The sequence below is a fragment of the Oncorhynchus nerka genome, linkage group LG24 (assembly GCF_034236695.1).
Source record: "Oncorhynchus nerka isolate Pitt River linkage group LG24, Oner_Uvic_2.0, whole genome shotgun sequence".
In the NCBI taxonomy this organism is placed as follows: domain Eukaryota; kingdom Metazoa; phylum Chordata; class Actinopteri; order Salmoniformes; family Salmonidae; genus Oncorhynchus; species Oncorhynchus nerka.
In genome coordinates, this window is record NC_088419.1 from 26,436,123 (window position 1) to 26,454,621 (window position 18,499).

An 18,499-nucleotide genomic window follows, 5' to 3' on the forward strand; every position below is an offset into this window, starting at 1 on the left:
GATTCATTTAGACACGTTCACTAGAGCAGGCTTCAGACGTCATGGGGATCTTGCAATTGAACGCTACAGAATTCTTTAATAATCTGTTTGGTTTGATAAAAGGTCAAATCCAATAGCACATTCATTGATGGTCCATTCCAAACCACAAAATGTTCATTAGTGTATACTGTATGAATATTTATCGTGATTTTACCTGATCTTGGTTAGTTCTAGATGCATTGCCCACTCAATTACATGTTATTTAATCATGCCACTATGTCCATTTCATTTCGGTCAATATTTACTGTATTGTAAAAACGGAATACATCTCAACTGTGTTTTTGTCACTTTTTAAAAAGTTTAGTGGAAAGTCAACACGGTCAAAAGAATGACTGATCTTACAGAAATGTCAGTCTACCTCATATTTTCCTTTTGAAGCCTCAGTGATTTATGACTAGGGAAACATACAGTACTGCGACTTCAGAGGTTCTGTTCAATAAATGCATCAACCGGTTGACCTTTCAGAGAAACCTTAGTCAAATCTCCTCAAATCTGGAAGTGCTAAATGACGTTACTCTTTAATAGAAACAGTGACGGACAGCTGAGCTCTTTTTTTATTCAAATAATGCAACATTTTTACATCAAAATTTAAACATGAAAACAGACAAAAAGCAGTAAAACATGTTTGAGAAAATAACATACAAGAACCAAATCACCTCCAAAAGTACCAACTCATCAGAATGGAGCTCCTTATCCAATGATTCATACTCTCACAGATGAACCAAGCAGACGTGCTTTGGTGCTTACAGCAGACCTAGACATTATACAACGAGCAAGGATTTCCTTCAAATTACTACCACGCAGGATTACTTTCCATCGCTCCTGAAGAAAGGTAGCAAGTGCTCTTTCCCCATATCAAAGTACCTGAAAACATCTCCTTTTTCCTCAGGGACCAAACTCAAACACTGCCTTGCAATGGTTTGCAGTCTTAGTTTTTTTTTCATTTTCATCTGACTTCTACAGTAATGTCTGTTTTAAATATTAGCCTTTGCGCAGGTATGTCACAAATTCAATTCATGATCTTGGGAGGTGTGGAAACTTAGGGAAATAAATGCAAAATGAGATATTTTATAACCTTGCACAACATTGTGAAGTTTTTTTCTGCTGTTTTTCCAAAACATTTCTCCTATTAATAACATGTGCAGCTACAAACCTTAATAAATACCCTGAAAGGTGAACCTTTATTTTTTGGATAAGGTCACTGTGGCTAGCGGCTTGCTAAGTGTGTGAACATTAGCTCCAACACTGGTGATAAACACTGGCATAACAAAGAAACTCTCCAATTTGAAGTCTGAAGAGAGACAACGGTAACAAGAATCCTGTAGCCAGACTGATTAGTGAGGCAAGTTCCACTTCAAAAGCTTTTTCTAATTAGTGTTCTGTACCACTGACATTAATATGAGGCATTGTCCCAACTGCAGATACATGAGAGTGGAATAAGTGACTGCCTGTGTACATGTGATTTGTGTACTTGTGTGTGCCAACTGATAAATGCTAAATTAATTTCAAGTAATCCATATTTTCCCAGAAAGGTAATACAAGGGATAGATATGGCTGAGTAAGACCGAAAAGGGGATCTCAAGCTCACAAATACATTGCATCTTTAAATGGCACTAGCTACAACTTTCATGACTTCCGTTTATGAGGGATAGCACATGCAATTTGGCAAAAAGTGAGTTTCAGCTCTACAGAAAACGTCCATTTTCAAATAAACTTAGGTCATGACTTTGACAAGGCAACATCTAGAAGCAGAGTTAATTTATAGCATTTAACAGATACGGCTACTAGCTGTGCCTGTGATACATATGGTACATATGGAGTGCAAGTACAAAACCACATGATGATTTGATATACTGTTGTTGAATAAATACGATATAGGGAACTCAACAACAAAAAAATACAACCTAAGAATCTCATGTACCAATGAGTCATGGTTTGAGCAACACAGTTTCAAGTCCCTGTTTTCCCAATAACTTATTTTCCATTTTCACAACAATCCATTCACACAGAGGCCAATCATGTCCAATCCTGGCAAGGTTGACAGTATAGAGTTTTACAGAGCAAATCAGTCCACAAAATTTAAATAATACAAAACTTGAATAAGCAATTCTCAGGAAGATGCAAGTGACAAAATAGAACTCCATTACCGATGTACATAAATTAAATCAAAATCAAACAGTACAAAAAAACAATTAATTGATGAAAACACTCATCAGGAAGGCATAGACTTTCTTTCCAAGAGGGCCCCCCCAAAACATCTGCTCTTTAAAACTGTAAACAGCCAACAGACATTCTGCATCGTTCCCTTTACAAAATAAACAAAACGCCTCTAAGGGTTTCTGCTTTCTTGCGTTGTCGTCGTTGTGCGGAGACATTCAGAGAAAGAGAGAGAGAAAGAGTAAGAGAGATATTAGTTCAGGTGGACGGGAGAATGGGGAGTCCCTCACACTCTCAGCAGGTCCTCGTCACTGTCATCCTGGGGCTCTTGTTGTTTCCTGTGGGGAGGTCTGTCATCACGGTGAGGCTTGGCCCTTCCCCTCCTCCCCCTGTCCTCCAGGAGCCCCACCAGGTCCTCATCACTCTCCTCCTCCAGCAGGGCGCTGCGGAGGGGTCCTGAAGTGCGGGTCCTGGAGCTCGAGGGCCGTAGAGTGGTCCGACCACCATGGACACGCACCCCGGGGACAGATAGGACCTCGTCCTCACTGTCCTCCTGCTCGTCCAGGGAGAAGGAGCGCAGGGCGTCGCCGTTGACGGGCTTGGTGGTGATGTGGCCGTTCTCCTGGCCCTCCTTTCCGAGGCGAGAGGACATGGCTGGGGCCTCCATCTCCTCCATCAGCCACTCCATTTCATCGTCCCCTCCCTCATCATCCATGGTCACCTGCAGGGACAAACAGACAGGGGAGAAGATTCAGCATTGGGAACTCACCACACCATCATTGACATGGAATCAATTACTTTAAAATATAAGCAGAATTAAAGAGACTATATACTGTAGCTGGTAGGTTTGATCTGTACTGTAGTATAGGGTTTATTGGTGTGGATACCTTGGAGTATTTATAAGAAACAGGGTTTCCTCTCCTGCAACATCCAATCACTTTCTGTATAACCAGCTCCCTGGAAATAGAAAATATTTAGGAAAAGATTAAAAGAAATAGGATGCATGTACCATATGACCAAAACAAACTGAAGCTGTATTCACAAATTAGTATCTATAGCCCCTATGCGAGATGTCTCTACCTCCTCTCTCGTTTGTGCAGTAGCAGAACCAGCAGACAGATGGTCAGCACAACCAATAGCACACTCAGGACCGCCCCCACAGCCTGGCTCCTCCCAGACAAGGCCCTATGGTCCTCCCCTCCGTCATCATCAGTCTGCTTGGACTCGGAGGTATCCACAGTTCTGTACGGCACACCAGACAAAATGTCACACTTCTACTTTATACAGCATCTTTTATTCAAATTCAAAGTCCAATTCGATGTATGGACTGGTAATAGAATTAACAGCTCTGGGTCGCTTTCAATAGACACAAATGGAAGAATGCGCTTTAAAGCTGAAGTTGAAAAGCCTTTTTAATAGGCCAAATTCAGGTAGTACTTCCTGTTTCAAAGCATTGTCTCCTTTTTTGAAACAACTGAACACTATCCTGATATCTGTGTGTCGAGTTGTTCACTCACACTAGGCCACAGACAGTAGAGGTGTGCCAGATGAAGAGGTACTGGCATCCGTCCGTCTCCAACAGAAACTCTGGGATGCCTTCCCCGGCCGAGGGGTTACATTGGAACAAGATGGCCGACGACACCGTATTGGAATTGTCCCGCATACACACAGACTCCGATGGGACCAGCACGTCCAGGTTACCACCTGAGGAGAAAGAGTCCATTTGTCAATCACAAGCAGCTTAATGGAGTGAGCTCGTTGAGTCATTGACGTCAATCTAAGTATACTTGATTACCAATTACTGTATCTTGTGAGTGATTTTGACATCCGTCTCATCTTTAATGAGTACAAGGTGAGGCACTGAGGATGTTCAACACCACAATCCAAACCCACCCATACTCTATTCTCCAAAGGCCCAGACCACTTTGGAGTAAACCTGTGTCTTGCTTGCGTCTTACCTTTGATGTAGTACTTGGCCTTGCTGGAGGAGCCGATCTTTCTACTGTAGTCTCCGTTGATCTTCACCTGGCAGATGTTGGCCCCGAGACACATGGTGAAGGAGCTGTCGGTGATGCCTGACAGCTGAATGTCATAGATGTACTTGTCCCCATTGGAGCGAATGTCCCCAGAGGCCTGGTGGAGCCTACAGAGTGGACAGACGGACAAAAAAACCTGGCCTGAGTACATTCATAAAAGGCTTATTTTATCTTCCCTCTACTACATTTCTAAACATTTCTTTTATGTTCCCTGCTGCAACTGTAGAGAGGTTAAATTGCATCAGAGGCCCACTGGTGTTGTAATAGGCATTCAGGCAGTTGAGAGGCCAGAGCAACATTTGACCGTTTATGACATAAGAGGCTTTGACCCATAGAGATCATATTCAATTACTAGAGGGGTTGTCATAAACCCTGAAAATTCCACAATGAGGACAAAATGGCAGCCATCTTAGTCAGGGAGATATCCAAAACCAGTCTAATTGGAATGAATGGCAGTGGAGGCATAGGTGATGCATTTCCTGCTTTTACTTATGCAGGAAAATAAAAGTAAGGCATGTGATGTATCAGATATTGTGCAAAGGAATTATAAATATACACTGCTCAAAAAAATAAAGGGAACACTAAAATAACACATCCTAGATCTGAATGAAATATTCTTATTAAATACTTTTTTCTTTACATAGTTGAATGTGCTGACAACAAAATCACACAAAAATTATCAAATGGAAATCAAATTTATCAACCCATGGAGGTCTGAATTTAGAGTCACACTCAAAATTAAAGTGGAAATCCACACTACAGGCTGATCCAACTTTGATGACCTCCCTACAACGCCTGGGCATGCTCCTGATGGGGTGGCGGATGGTCTCCTGAGGGATCTCCTCCCAGACCTGGACTAAAGCATCCGCCAACTCCTGGACAGTCTGTGGTACAACGTGGCGTTGGTGGATCGAGCGAGACATGATGTCCCAGATGTGCTCAATTGGATTCAGGTCTGGGGAACAGGCGGGCCAGTCCATAGCATCAATGCCTTCCTCTTGCAGGAACTGCTGACACACTCCAGCCACATGAGGTCTAGCATTGTCTTGCATTAGGAGGAACCCAGGGCCAACCGCACCAGCATATGGTCTCACAAGAGGTCTGAGGATCTCATCTCGGTACCTAATGGCAGTCAGGCTACCTACCTCTGGCGAGCACATGAGTGCTGTGCGGCCCCCCAAAGAAATGCCACCCCACACCATGACTGACCCACCGCCAAACCAGTCATGCTGGAGGATGTTGCAGGCAGCAGAACGTTCTCCACGGAGTCTCCAGACTGTCACGTGCTCAGTGTGAACCTGCTTTCATCTGTGAAGAGCACAGGGCGCCAGTGGCGAATTTGCCAATCTTGGTGTTCTCTGGCAAATGCCAAACGTCCTGCATGGTGTTGGGCACAACCCCCACCTGTGGACGTCGGGCCCTCACACCACGCTCATGGAGTCTGTTTCTGACCGTTTGAGCAGACACATGCACATTTGTGGCCTGCTGGAGGTCATCTTGCAGGGCTCTGGCAGTGCTCCTCCTGCTCCTCCTTGCACAAAGGCGGAGGTAGCGGTCCTGCTTCTGGGTTGTTGCCCTCCTACAGCCTCCACATCTCCTGATGTACTGAACTGTCTCCTGGTAGCGCCTCCATGCACTGGACACTACGCTGACAGACACAGCAAACCTTCTTGCCACATCTCGCATTGATGTTCCATCCTGGATGAGCTACACTACCTCAGCCACTTGTGTGGGTTGTAGACTCCGTCTCATGCTACCACTAGAGTGAAAGCACCGCCAGCATTCAAAAGTGACCAAAACATCAGCCAGGAAGCATAGGAACTGAGAAGTGGTCTGTGGTCCCCACCTGCAGAACCACTCCTTTATTGGTCAACTATGGTTTTGCCAGTGCTGTGATAAGAGATTGTGTGAATAATTTGTTTTCACAGTATGTGTATTAACTATCTAGCTAGCCAGCCAACCTGTTTTAGAGGAATGATTCTGTAAATGTTTCAAATTTAACTCTCAATAAGCCAACATTCCATTCAAACAATGCAGTCAATTCACAGCTATACACTGGCTCAAATCAGTTGATGATAGGACTTTGACAAGTTGTAAATGCAACAAATAATCATATAATAGCACTCACGACTTTCTAAGAAAAAAAAAGCTATTCATACAAAACTTGTGAATAAAACCTGTATAAACTACACTGCTCAAAAACATAAAGGGAACACTTAAACAACACAATGTAACTCCAAGTCAATCACACTTCTGTGAAATCAAACTGTCCACTTAGGAAGCAACACTGATTGACAATAATTGACTGAATTGACTGCATTGTTTGAATGGAATGTTGGCTTATTGAGAGTTAAATTTGAAACATTTACAGAATCATTCCTCTAAAACAGGTTGGCTGGCTAGCTAGATAGTTAATACACATACTGTGAAAACAAATTATTCACACAATCTCTTATCACAGCACTGGCAAAACCATAGTTGACCAGCTCCCTGACAAACATGGCTGATCTTTGGACCATCATAAGAAGGTTCATCTCCATTCTAGTATTCTAATTCCTAATTCTATGCTTTGACCTATGATCTCAATGACCTGGAAGATAACATGTCATTCATTTCTTTTTTAAATGTAAAAAATAATACATGTTTTCGGCTCAGCACATGAACTTGACTCATAACAGGTTTCAATATAATATTGTCAGGGTTAATTGTTTAACTCTAGCTGTTTGACCATTACAAAAAAAGACTGCAGATTTTTTTTCTACACTGGTCCCCCATGGGAATCAAACGTACAACCTTGGCGTTGCAAGCACCATGCTGTACCAACTGAGCTACACGGGACTAGAATGGAGAGGTGGCCTGAGTTGTTGTGACAATAAAGTTGGTTGATTGAACTGTGTTGGTGGTGAGAGGTGTCACCTGTAGTAGAGGGCCCCCAGGCTGAAGTTGGCACCTGTATCGGGGACTTTGATCGTTCCGTTGACCATCACCACCTCACGTTGTTGAGCAGCGCATGCAGCACGAGTCTCCCAGCCCAGCACAAACTCACACAAGGCTTCATCCACGCTAAGCAGAGACACAGACATTTAGTCAGAGAGTGTGTGTACAGTATGTGTCTGTGTGAGCGTTACCAGGAATCCTTGAAAGAGCGACAAATGAAACCGTGAGCGATGGAAAAGTTGAACTAGAAAAATAAACATGACGTTCAAGACTTGAAAAGTACATTTAAATGGTCAATTTTCAACTACGAAGGAGGTTAAAGTGCCTCTTCAACTTGATCATTCAGTAACTTTTCCTAGTGTTGTTAAGTTGAATAAGTTTGTTTTGCCCACAGGTCCACATATAAGTTGCTGACTGGAGGCCAGCTGGCTTTCCTCTGTAGGAGAGAAGGCCAGGTCCAAGATCTGTTTGTGCTGTATAGCCAACAACCATAGCAGTTGGTTATATGTCCCAAACAGATCTGGGACAAGGCTACAGGCAAGAAGGCTCTCCCAAACTAACTGCTTACAGCCCACTCACCTCAGCAGCTTTGGCTGGCCTATATTAGGACCACAGGTCAGCTGGACCACTGTCTTGGCCTTGAGGCCGTTTCCACACACAGTGTCTCCCATGGTGTAGCTCACTAGGATCTTCTTATCTGGGAGAGGGAGGGTTGGTTAAGGCAATACATGTATCACAGCTTATTTTAGTGGGTTGGGACACAAATACACAAGCCCAAGAACAATGTGAAACGTAACACATGACATTCCAATTTTGAAAGAGCTTCCTCCAGTCCTGCTAAGTTGTGGGTGTGAGGGAGCTGTAAGACCCACCAGAGACGGCCATCTTCTGGGTGTAGACACGGCCCAGGGTCTGGGTCTTCCCCTCGCTGGTCCTCCGACACACCGTGGCTCCCTCCGGGCAGTCTGGCAGGCCCCCATGGATCCCCTGGCACAGGTTGATATAGTACCTGGAGACAGCACAGCCAAGCTAAAGTTCAAATAGGTTTTTTTCTAACAGCTTGCCACTACTGTGCATTTTCACTCATCATCAAGTTGTACAGAGGGAGAGAAAGACAGATTGGGAGAGGAGTAGGAGGGAGAGAGGAAGATACAGAGAAGGAGTAGGGAAAAGCTAAACATACGCCATTTTGTTGTGGCTGAACTTCCAGGGCTCTGTGAGAGAGGAGAGGGTGCGCAGGTCGTAAGTTTGGTGCTGGTTCACCAGCTTACACTCCATCTTCTTGGGTGGGCATACAGTCATGGTTCTCCACTGGAAGGTGGCAGCGCAGCCTCCTGTCTCACTGAGAAGCTCTGGGGTGCCATGGCCGGCTGACTGGTCACAGGTGAACAGGATGGACGACTGCCTCTTCCCTGTCACTGAGAGGGAGACGACACACACAGCAGTATTGAGCACAGTTAAGCCCAGAGCCAACTCTGTTCCACATTATACAAGATCGCCTAAAAGCATTGCTTCGACCAGTAATTACCATTAGCGCAGAATCCCCATTTCCGGTCCTTGTTAAAGTCGCTGGTGGTGGCACACCAGAGTCTCCCATCCATCCTGCCCTCGGTTGTACATGTTGTGTATGACTTCTTCAGGAAGTTGAAGGGAAACACGCACACCTCCTCATTCTCAGTCACTGAAAAGGAAAACATGTACAGCAATAAAAAAACAGCACTATATTTTGTCTCAAATGTATCACTTTGGGATACAACACTACATCTTAAATAACACCATATATATATCATTAGCGACTTGGTCATAGACTCAGAGGCAGGACTGACTGAGAACAGTCTAACCTGCTGGGCAGATGTCTCCTCCTCCGTACTGCATGATGACAGCCTGCTCCTCGTGTTTGTAGTCCATAGTCATGGCTTGGCTGATGCCATAGGAGAATGCTGATCCGCCTGGCGACTGCACACACACTGCACTGTTCTTACATTTGGGGTCCTTCACCGCCCCACACACATTGATCTTATAGGTCTCTGAACCGACGCCGGGCACCTGGAAGAGAAAGACAATAACTACTTAGAAAGAAAGCCCTGTCCACCTAATAAATGGACAACTGTGTGTTAATGCATAGATAAGAAATATAGCTAAGTAGCTATAATAGAAGTAGGTATATCGAGGGTAAGAGGCCACGTATGAAAGGTCAACCCACCTGGATCTCCCCAGAGAGGGGTGAGAGGTCAAAGGTGAACTGCAGCTGTGAGTCAGTTAGGTTACAGACACTGGTCTGAGTGGCATCAGGACAGACCAGCGGAGTGGCCCACTCAAACACATACATACAGTCCTGCTTCCTGATCATCTGGGGCGAGCCCTGGGGGGACAGGAAAGAGGCTTTCATTCTGCAAAGACATTACTTATATTTTTGCCATCGTTCAACACAAGAACCATCAGTGAGAAAAGGTCTCTAATATATAGACACTCCATCTGTGAAACGTGTGGTACTGACCAGCTCCAGGCCTCTCTGGCAGGTGAACAGGATGGTGGAAGTGTAGTTCTGGGTGGAGTCAGAGGGGCAGGTGGTGGTGCTGTTGAAGGTGATTGACACCTCATTGGTCATGCTGTTGAACTCCGGGGTGGAAGTGATTCGACCAATGTCCTGTTAGCAGGAGAGAGACACAGAGAGAGAAATCCTTGAGCATGCTGGTTTGTAAACTGTTAAGGGATTTTTATGAATTACTAAATTATGTATACATTTCAATCAGAACTATGACTAAACAGAATACTATTATGTTACTGTATGGATGTATCTTATTATAATCATAATACTGAATGTAATGTGTGTAAATTTTAATCAAGAAGTAGAACAAGGACTGTCTGTTCCTTGTTAGAAACGAATGAAGTTATCGTCAGACCGGCTAGAATGCTGTGTTCCTTACAGGACATCCTGTCTCTACACAGGGAGAGGAGATACCTTGGGCTAGTAGTAGATTATTTAACAGGTGGTGGACAATGTGGGAAGGCTTGTGAACTATACTGCCATTGTATCGGAGTGGAGGAAGGACAGAATAAAACCTATGGCGTAATTTTTAGTATATAACCTGATGTAAATTGTACTAAAATCAGTACTCTCGAGAATAAACGCCATTGATTGATTTTGAGACTGGTCTCTGTCCATTTTATGCAAATAAGTATCTTACAAATTCTTAGAAATGGGCAGAGTGTTTTAATTGAATTGGTTCATGAATAAATAGGAATCAAATTCCTTTAACATAAACACAGAGGGAATACTATTCAAGAGTCTTCATTTCTTCTGTGTGTGTGTGGTGCGCATGCGTTTCTCTGCGTGTGACTCACGACAGGGGGCCCATCGTCAGGGTCCATGCAGACAGCGGCCCCTGGGGGACAGGTGACCCCAGGGATGGGGTTGAGGGGCTGGCAGATGTTGATGTAGAAGTCAGGGGACTGGTCCTTGTCCACCAGGTCCTCGTCTGTGGCCATGTAGTAGCCCGTCACATGGATCAGAGGAGTCAGGTCGATGAGGGTAGAGCCGTTCAGGACTGAACACTTCACCTACGGAAACATCATGAAAGAGAGAGACGATGGCGGCTAGCACAGATGTTTACATATTAAATGGCCTATTAGATATAATACACCCAATACAGTACACCAAATTTGAATAGAAAGTTGACAGCTGATATCTGAACACCTCAATAGGATGTCAGTCGAGGTAATTCAGCAGACTAAACGTTATGTATTAAGAAAATCTTTCAGTCACCTGTGTAAAGCAACATGCATGTAGTTTGGTTATTCAACACAGACAGTCAGTTAACATCAGTAACAATAGATGACCAGTACATTGACTTGTTTGAAATGAATTTACATCTGGTTGCCAGATATGTATGGCATGACTGGTAAGCACTATTGAAGGAATTCCACCTATCAATCAGGGGCTAGGTAATGCAAATTGCCATATTACTTACATCTATCTAAACTTTTCAATTATACTCAGTATGAGGCTACGGGTTGTTTTGGAATTGGGAAAAAACACTTGTAATTACCTGCTGTTCGCACACCAGTGGCGTGTGCCAGGAGAAGAAGTGTGTGCACGTGTTCTTGTCTGAGTACACCAGTACTGGACCCGTGCTGGCGTCTGCGTGGGCCTTGCATACAAAGCTGATGATGCTTTTGTGTGTGATGGCGGGGTTGGCTGCACACACAGCCCCGCCCTCATAGGTCAGTTCCACCACCTGGTCCAGGTATGACAGCTTCCTGCTGGCCCGCCCACCACTCAGAGCACTCTTGGTCTCCTTGATACACACACCTGCACCTTCACACACAAACAACTACATTACCATAAGCAACTGAGCAGACTGTTTACGTTGATCAATCTCAAGTCTAAGCACTCCATTTCTAGAAATTTTGCATAAGGATTCATTTTTTTATTTTTTAAAAATATGTTTATTTTGTATTTCACCCCCTTTTTCTCCCTACTTTCGATCTTGTCTCATCACTGCAACTCCGACAGGCTCGTGAGGCGAAGGTCGAATAATACGTCCTCTTAAACATAACCCGCCAAACCGCGCTTCTTAACACCCGCCCACTTAACCCGGAAGCCAGAGGAGGAAACACCGTTCAACTGACGACAGAGGTCAGCCTGCAGGCGCCCGGCCCACCAGAGTCGCTAGAGAGCGATGAGCCAAGTAAAACCCCCCCAGCCAACCCCCCCTGGCCAAACCCTCCCCTAACCCAGGCGACGCTGGGCCAATTGTGCTCTGCGCCCTATGGGACTCCCGATACAGCCCGGGATCGAACCCGGGTCTGTAGTGATGTCCGGGTCTAAAGCACGTGATGCAGTGCCTTAGACCGCTGCGCCACATTTTTTGTTAGCTTTTTTCATTTCAAAATGTCTCATGTGAATGCTTGAATGTCTTTGAACATCTAGTTCTCTTCATCCAGGAAGGTAACATACTGGAGAACCAGCCTCACAGTCCTAAGTCTAAAGCAGAGCCACAGATCTATTACAAAATACCACTGAACAAACCAACATTGTCTAGAAGAGTCTGCTTAATTTCTACACAGTTGTCTTGGGACCCCTGTGTGGTCCATGGCTCAGTAAGCTGATCACTGCTGGATGGCAGGCCTGTTGATTGATTCCTGAGGGAATGTGGCTTTAACCAGTATTAGAGCTTTCCCAGCCAACCCAGAGCTTGTGAGATAGAATATGGTCTTACCTGTGTCTGGTCCACAACCTGCGTTGGCCACTTCCCCACACACGTTGAGCCGGAACATCTTCCTAGGGTCCAGGTTGTCATACACAGTGTAGCCTCCCTCCTGGCTTAGTCCATTCAGGTCAAAGAGGTGGCCTGGGTTCAGGAGGGCAACACAGTACATACATACACGTGTCCAAATTTATTTTTTTAAACTATAGCACATGGAGAAGTTTCTCAGTAACTCTTTGCAGTCGTGTGTTTAACTACTGCATGGAGATTCTATGAGAATGATGGTATTTTTCAATGATAATCATACTAACTGCAAATACTTTCTCAGATTTCTTTATATGGTCTAGTGCAGGCAGCGGTCTTTCAGTTTTCAGTGGCTGTGCGTGGGACTGGCACTCACCGGTGACTGGATTGGTGACTCTGCAGTCACCATGCTGGCTGCTGTTGAGGGGGCAGGCGGCTGCAGTGAACCACACAAAGGTATAGACACAGTCCTCTATGGCCATGATCAGGGTTGGTCTTGAGTCCTGGGGCAGAAACACAGTCCGTCTACTCAGTTACATTTGAGTCATTTAGCAGACACTCTTATCCAGAGGGACTTACAGTAGTGAGTGCATTCATTTTCATACTGGTCCCCCGTGAGAATCGAACCCACAACCCTGGCGCTGCAAACACCATGCTCTACCTATTGTGTGTGTGCATATCTGTGCTTGTTTATGCATGTGTGTGTATCTGCATGTGGGCGATGTCTATAATCCCTTACCACTTTGTCACGGTCACATTTGAAGCGTATGATGGTGCTCTTATTCCTTTGTCCACCGGAACACATCTCTCCGTTGGTGTACCTGAGTACAAGGATGTTCTGGTCCCACTGTGGGGCCGACTCGGCCTCTCCCAGACTCACATAATGCTCCCCGCTCTTCAGACAGGACGCTGCGTTGGACGGACACTTCCAGGAGCCTACAACAGTCCCATGGTTCAGAAGGTGAGCATAATTGCACCACATTCAAACTGTGAATGAAGACTTGAGAATGTTGATATTTGTTCACACAAATGGGGAAATATATAAGGATATAGGCGCCACCAGTGTCCTTCATATAACGGATGCTGGTGTTGAGGATAGGCACTTACCCCCCTGTTGCACCAGAGACTTGCAGACGTTGATGTAGTAGCGCTCCTGCTTCCCAGTGCTGGGCTCCACCACCCAGTTTCTGGAGTTCAGGGCCAGAGAGGAGAGGTCGTACGAGTTTCCATTAGAATCTCTGTGAGAGGAAGAATAAAAAGTAGTCAGAAAGATAGGAGACAAAGGGGAAACCAGTCATTGTCTGGGAGAAAGAGAAGGTTGTGGTTGGAAGAGGGCTCCCAGAATATAATAAAACATGACTATGCGTACTGGTATGAGCAGCTGGTAGTTTTCACAGGGATACAGGCGAGAGCTGTTCGCCAGGTAAAGAGGTAGGTACACTCTGCAGTCTCCTTGATAAATTCTGGCACCCCCTATAGGCAGAAACAACACAAAACAACCCCAGTAACTACCACATCCAAGCACACATTGGGACAAGCAGAGAAATTGCATTAGAGGTTCACGCTTTCGCTTCGCTCAGACTCACAGGGTTCATTTTAGGATGACAGGAGAAGTAGATCGCTGTGGATCTCTGATAGATCCTATGGCAGGTCTCCCCACCAGTGTAGTTGAGTATCAGCTGTTCTCCAACATAGCTCAGAGTCTGTGAGGCCATGCCTAATACATTATAAAACAAAAGCAACATGCCTGAAGTTTTTGATCAGTTACTAACCAACCAAAATCAAAGCTTTCTTAAAGACCAAATATTTTTATACAGGTTTACATACCGGCAATTCTGTGGGTGCTGCCTTCCACCTGACAGACTGACACCTGGTCACTGCCTGTGTCTTTGTGTGTGCAGATCCCTCGCTGAAGCCCCCCACAGACAGAGAGGTGGTACTGGTACTGGCCACTCTTCACCATGTAGTCCTTCCCTGACAGGGAGCTCATGTCAAACATGTAGCCACTTCTGGGGTCCTTGACTTTACAGTTTTCACCTGCAGGAGTCAGGGAGAGAAGAGTTAACTTGAGCATGATGATGACACTAGTGGAGAGAAGTAACAGTCTTAGTCAGAACCACAACATTAAACATGGCAGCCTCCTCTTTCAAGCCTACCCTGAGCGCTGGTGAGAGGGCACGCCTCGGAGGTTCTCCAGATGAACACATATTCACAGCCGTCTTGGCGGTCAAATACAGGAGAACCCTATTAGTAAAGGAACCAACCAAGAAAAATATAGGTATTAGGAGGGAAAATATATGGTATTAGGATCAGTAACATCAATATGTACAATTTCACAGATTCCTGCCATTGATATGTACACCAACTATATGGCCATAACATAGAAGAGCATTCCCATAGAGAACAAGATGCGTGTATTTTACTCACAGGGTTGTCGTCACACTGGAAGATGATACGTGTGGAGTAGTGGTCTGTGTCACAGTGGTCCCCGTTGAGGTAGACGATGCTGATGGAGCCGTCAGAGGCCACCTGGGGGCTGGACTGGACGTAGCCCAGGTTCACACCTTTACCCTCCATGGTGCCGCATGCACCCAAGAGGCCCGCTGCAGATGCACACATAGATGCATGTACAGTAGTTAATACACAAAGCAGTGGTCTAGGGCACTGCATCGCCCAGGCTCTGTCGCAGCTGGCCACGATCAGGAGGTCCGTGAGGTGACGCACAATTGGCCTAGCGTCTTCCGGGTTAGGGAGGGTTTGGCCGGTAGGGATATCCTTGTGTCATCGCGCACCAGCGACTCCTGTGGCGGGCCGGGCGCAGTGCGCGCTAATCAAAGTAGCCAGGTGCAGGGTGTTTCCTCCGACACATTGGTGCGGCTGGCTTCCGGGTTGGATGCGCGCTGTGTTAAGAAGCAGTGCGGCTTGGTTGGGTTGTGTTTCGGAGAACGCATGGCTTTCAACCCGTCTCTCCCGAGCCCATACAGGAGTTGTAGCGATGAGACAAGATAGTAATTACTAACAACAATTGGACACCACGAAATTGGGGAGAAAATGTATATATATTTTTTAATATAATAAAAAGAGTAATGCTAAACTGATGGTACAGCACAGAGGTATTCCTCCTCATTGGCTGGCATATCAACATGGCGTGTGACTCACCAGGGCAGCCCTGGACCGGAGGCAGAGGTTTACACACGTTGATGAAGAAGCTGCGTTTCTTAGCCTGTTCAGCCGTGTCGATGGCCACCCAGGGACTGTCTTCACTGTCCCTGCTCAGATGACTCAGGTCATACTCGTTACCATGGGAATCTAAAATGGAAGGACAAACAACATCTTTCAATTAATGAAAATACCCATTTCTATGACCAGAGTTTGTTAAGGTGGATAAAGTGATATCTGCCTCGTTAGAGACGTACTGAAGACATCCACACTGTTTTGAAGACATTGACAGTGTTGTTCCTACCAGTGATTTGACAGTCCACAGGGGCAGGGATGCATGCCAGGGCTGTGGAGAACTCAAAGAGGACATCATGGGTGACGTGTGTAGACGAGCTGAGCTCTTCTCGGACCAGTTTCAGAGTGCCAGGGTGGGCGTCCTGGTCACACACAAAACTAATGGTGAAGGTGTCCCTGGTGCCTGGGGGAGAAGGGAGGAATCAGGACAGTTATCAGACCAAATGTTTATGAACTGACTCAATAAAAAGGGATTTTCCAGAGGATTGAAAACTAAGTTTTTTTTAAAAACCTATTGTTTTGGACTCAACACGTCAATGTGTAGCTCATACATGCATAATAAGCGATATACAGTCCTCTCCCAGCGGAAAAAGGCACAGAATTCTTACATTCTAACCTCATTTAGTGCATGAGATCTACGTGCTCGTTCCTGTCATGTAATGAACATGCGCTCTGAAGCAAGTGGGATGAGTGGTTACATGCGCTTACAATTTGTTATTTTGATAAGAGCAAAAATACATCGATCAAATCCATGCATCAAAAGCTAGAAAACATCTGAAATTAGAAGGTAGATTTATTAGACCCTGGTAGTAGTTTAATTTCTCTCTCCCAATACATTTTCTCTGCAAACGAGAAAATGTTGTGTTAAAGATGGCATTGTAAACTCACAAGTCGCACACTCCATATATAAACCCCCAGCAATTGAATGGGTATTTAGCCAATGTTTTCATGAATACTTGAATCAGGTTATGTAGACAAACAGTGCAATTAGTGCAACCAATGACAATAGTGAGGGGTGTGTCATAATGATTAAGTTAATTAAAATGAATTAGTGAAACTGATAAAAAAAAGATATATTTTATGGCATATTAAATATATTACGATATTGTTATCATATTAGCATCAAGATACATTATTATTTAATTCAATTTCACATAATTGATTAATTTATTTATATTATTTTTATTTAACCAGGAAGGGCTCATTGAGATTTAAAATCTCTTTTTCAAGAGTGTCCTGGCCAAGATAGGCAGCACCAAGTCATTACAAAAATTACAGACGAAAAACTACAAGTAATCTAGTAAAAACCATAGAATTCACAAGACATTGAGATCCTACTACTACAAAAGGGAGGCTTACTGGATATCCTCTCTAAAAACATTGACCCCTATTGGTCTGAATATTGACTTTGATCTCAGGCTCTTATGAACAAATCTTTCTTTTATGAACAAGTCTTATAAATAGATATATTCTTGCTACAGCTTATTAGCGAACACCTAATATGTTCCCCCTGTTGATGACGCTCATTATACATTAAGGTTGAACCAAAAGATTACATGTTACAAATATGAAATATGAATCAATTATGTGAAATTGAATTAAACAATAATGTATCTTGACGCTAATATGATGTAAAATATTCAGTTATGTTTGGAATGGAATTGTAGCCACACAAATACATTTAAAAGATAATTGTCAACCGATCCCAAACGTGATGGACAATGTTGATTGGCAGGTGGAATGATGTCCAATGAGGTTGCAAGGATTAAAATGGGAGGAGGGTTCAGGTTGGCCCAGTATTGTCCATGGAGGTTGCAGGGTGAGCTCAACACCACATTGTTTTTTTTTACTCTTTGGGTACATGTTACAGAGGCTCGAGAACAATGACGTTGTATACAATTGTACACCATTTTGGCCTGTTTTGGCTCATGAGCGCTACTTTCAAAACTACTGGGGGAAATTACACAAAACTTCTGGCAAATCTCTAAGTCAAAAATGTTTGAGAAATGCAGGATATAGCATGCAAAAATTATACTATTACCATAGTATGTATCCCAACATGAGATCTGTCATGTGCAACTCTATTATATAAGACTGTGTACATTTGTTTTTGCAAATGATGCATTTATGTCAAAGGGAGCAGCTGTGATGATTGAAGATAGCTGGGTCCATTGACTGTACCTGTAGGCCTGTCCAGGTCTCCTTTGTATGTGAGTGTGAGCAGGCCGTCAGTAGAGTACTGTAGAGATCTCTCCACTCCCACAGGACCAACAACCAGGCCATGGTCCAGCTCACAGCCAGCTACAGGCTTCCCCTGGTCCTTACTACACTCTGCCACCTCGTCACAGATATTCACCTGGGGGGGTCATATAGTCAGGCACAGTGCCCCAAAACACTGCTACACAAACAATGTGTATGTGTACATTTCATTGCAACAGAAGTCAGGAACTGGAAACCAGAGCTAGTCTGGGAAATGGATTCACTTTAGTTGATTTTATTACATTTATTTGACAGGGACGATGGACAGTAGTCAACATTTCTGGGAATGTGCCATTTCTGCTATGCAGGCCAGAGGCTACAACCTGCCACTGCGTGGAGAAGTTAAAAGGAAACAGGACTAAAACTGCTTGGATATACATCGATCCCATGGGCAATTTTTGACGCGGACCACAAACCGATCCAAATCTGTTATAAAATCGGTTCAAACGTTACGAATTGGCGTTTCACTTTTTTTTTTTTTTTTTAGCTCATATTACTTTTTCTACATCCCGAAAATGCACAATTGTTTTTGTGACACATGATATGTCCTCTCCTTCAGTGTTGAACTAAGCATGTAACTGTGTTGACAGTCATTGATCTACA

General features: G+C 44.4%; 1 protein-coding gene across 3 annotated transcripts in view; it reads right to left on the reverse strand.

The window, feature by feature from the left end:
* Positions 1-575: 575 nt before the first annotated feature.
* The window catches only part of LOC115107742 (cation-independent mannose-6-phosphate receptor-like), a 36,234-nt gene continuing 18,310 nt past the window's right edge, over positions 576-18,499 (reverse strand). For 2 of the 3 annotated variants that reach the window (XM_029631349.2, XM_065008770.1), the window contains 27 exons: positions 17,819-17,993; positions 15,867-16,040; positions 15,563-15,712; positions 14,831-15,006; positions 14,560-14,647; positions 14,231-14,440; positions 13,990-14,120; positions 13,773-13,876; positions 13,511-13,641; positions 13,143-13,339; positions 12,780-12,906; positions 12,392-12,523; positions 11,219-11,487; positions 10,515-10,730; positions 9,667-9,816; positions 9,373-9,531; positions 9,011-9,215; positions 8,698-8,850; positions 8,353-8,587; positions 8,042-8,178; positions 7,749-7,866; positions 7,149-7,295; positions 4,155-4,339; positions 3,714-3,900; positions 3,277-3,438; positions 3,084-3,153; positions 576-2,917 (listed from right to left, as the gene is read on the reverse strand). In XM_029631349.2, the coding sequence (XP_029487209.2) occupies positions 2,483-2,917; positions 3,084-3,153; positions 3,277-3,438; positions 3,714-3,900; positions 4,155-4,339; positions 7,149-7,295; positions 7,749-7,866; positions 8,042-8,178; positions 8,353-8,587; positions 8,698-8,850; positions 9,011-9,215; positions 9,373-9,531; positions 9,667-9,816; positions 10,515-10,730; positions 11,219-11,487; positions 12,392-12,523; positions 12,780-12,906; positions 13,143-13,339; positions 13,511-13,641; positions 13,773-13,876; positions 13,990-14,120; positions 14,231-14,440; positions 14,560-14,647; positions 14,831-15,006; positions 15,563-15,712; positions 15,867-16,040; positions 17,819-17,993 (4,623 nt within the window). In that variant the 3' untranslated portion in view covers positions 576-2,482. The remainder of the gene's footprint in view (positions 2,918-3,083; positions 3,154-3,276; positions 3,439-3,713; positions 3,901-4,154; positions 4,340-7,148; positions 7,296-7,748; positions 7,867-8,041; positions 8,179-8,352; positions 8,588-8,697; positions 8,851-9,010; positions 9,216-9,372; positions 9,532-9,666; positions 9,817-10,514; positions 10,731-11,218; positions 11,488-12,391; positions 12,524-12,779; positions 12,907-13,142; positions 13,340-13,510; positions 13,642-13,772; positions 13,877-13,989; positions 14,121-14,230; positions 14,441-14,559; positions 14,648-14,830; positions 15,007-15,562; positions 15,713-15,866; positions 16,041-17,818; positions 17,994-18,499) is intronic. The other variant, XM_029631350.2, reaches the window with a different exon arrangement.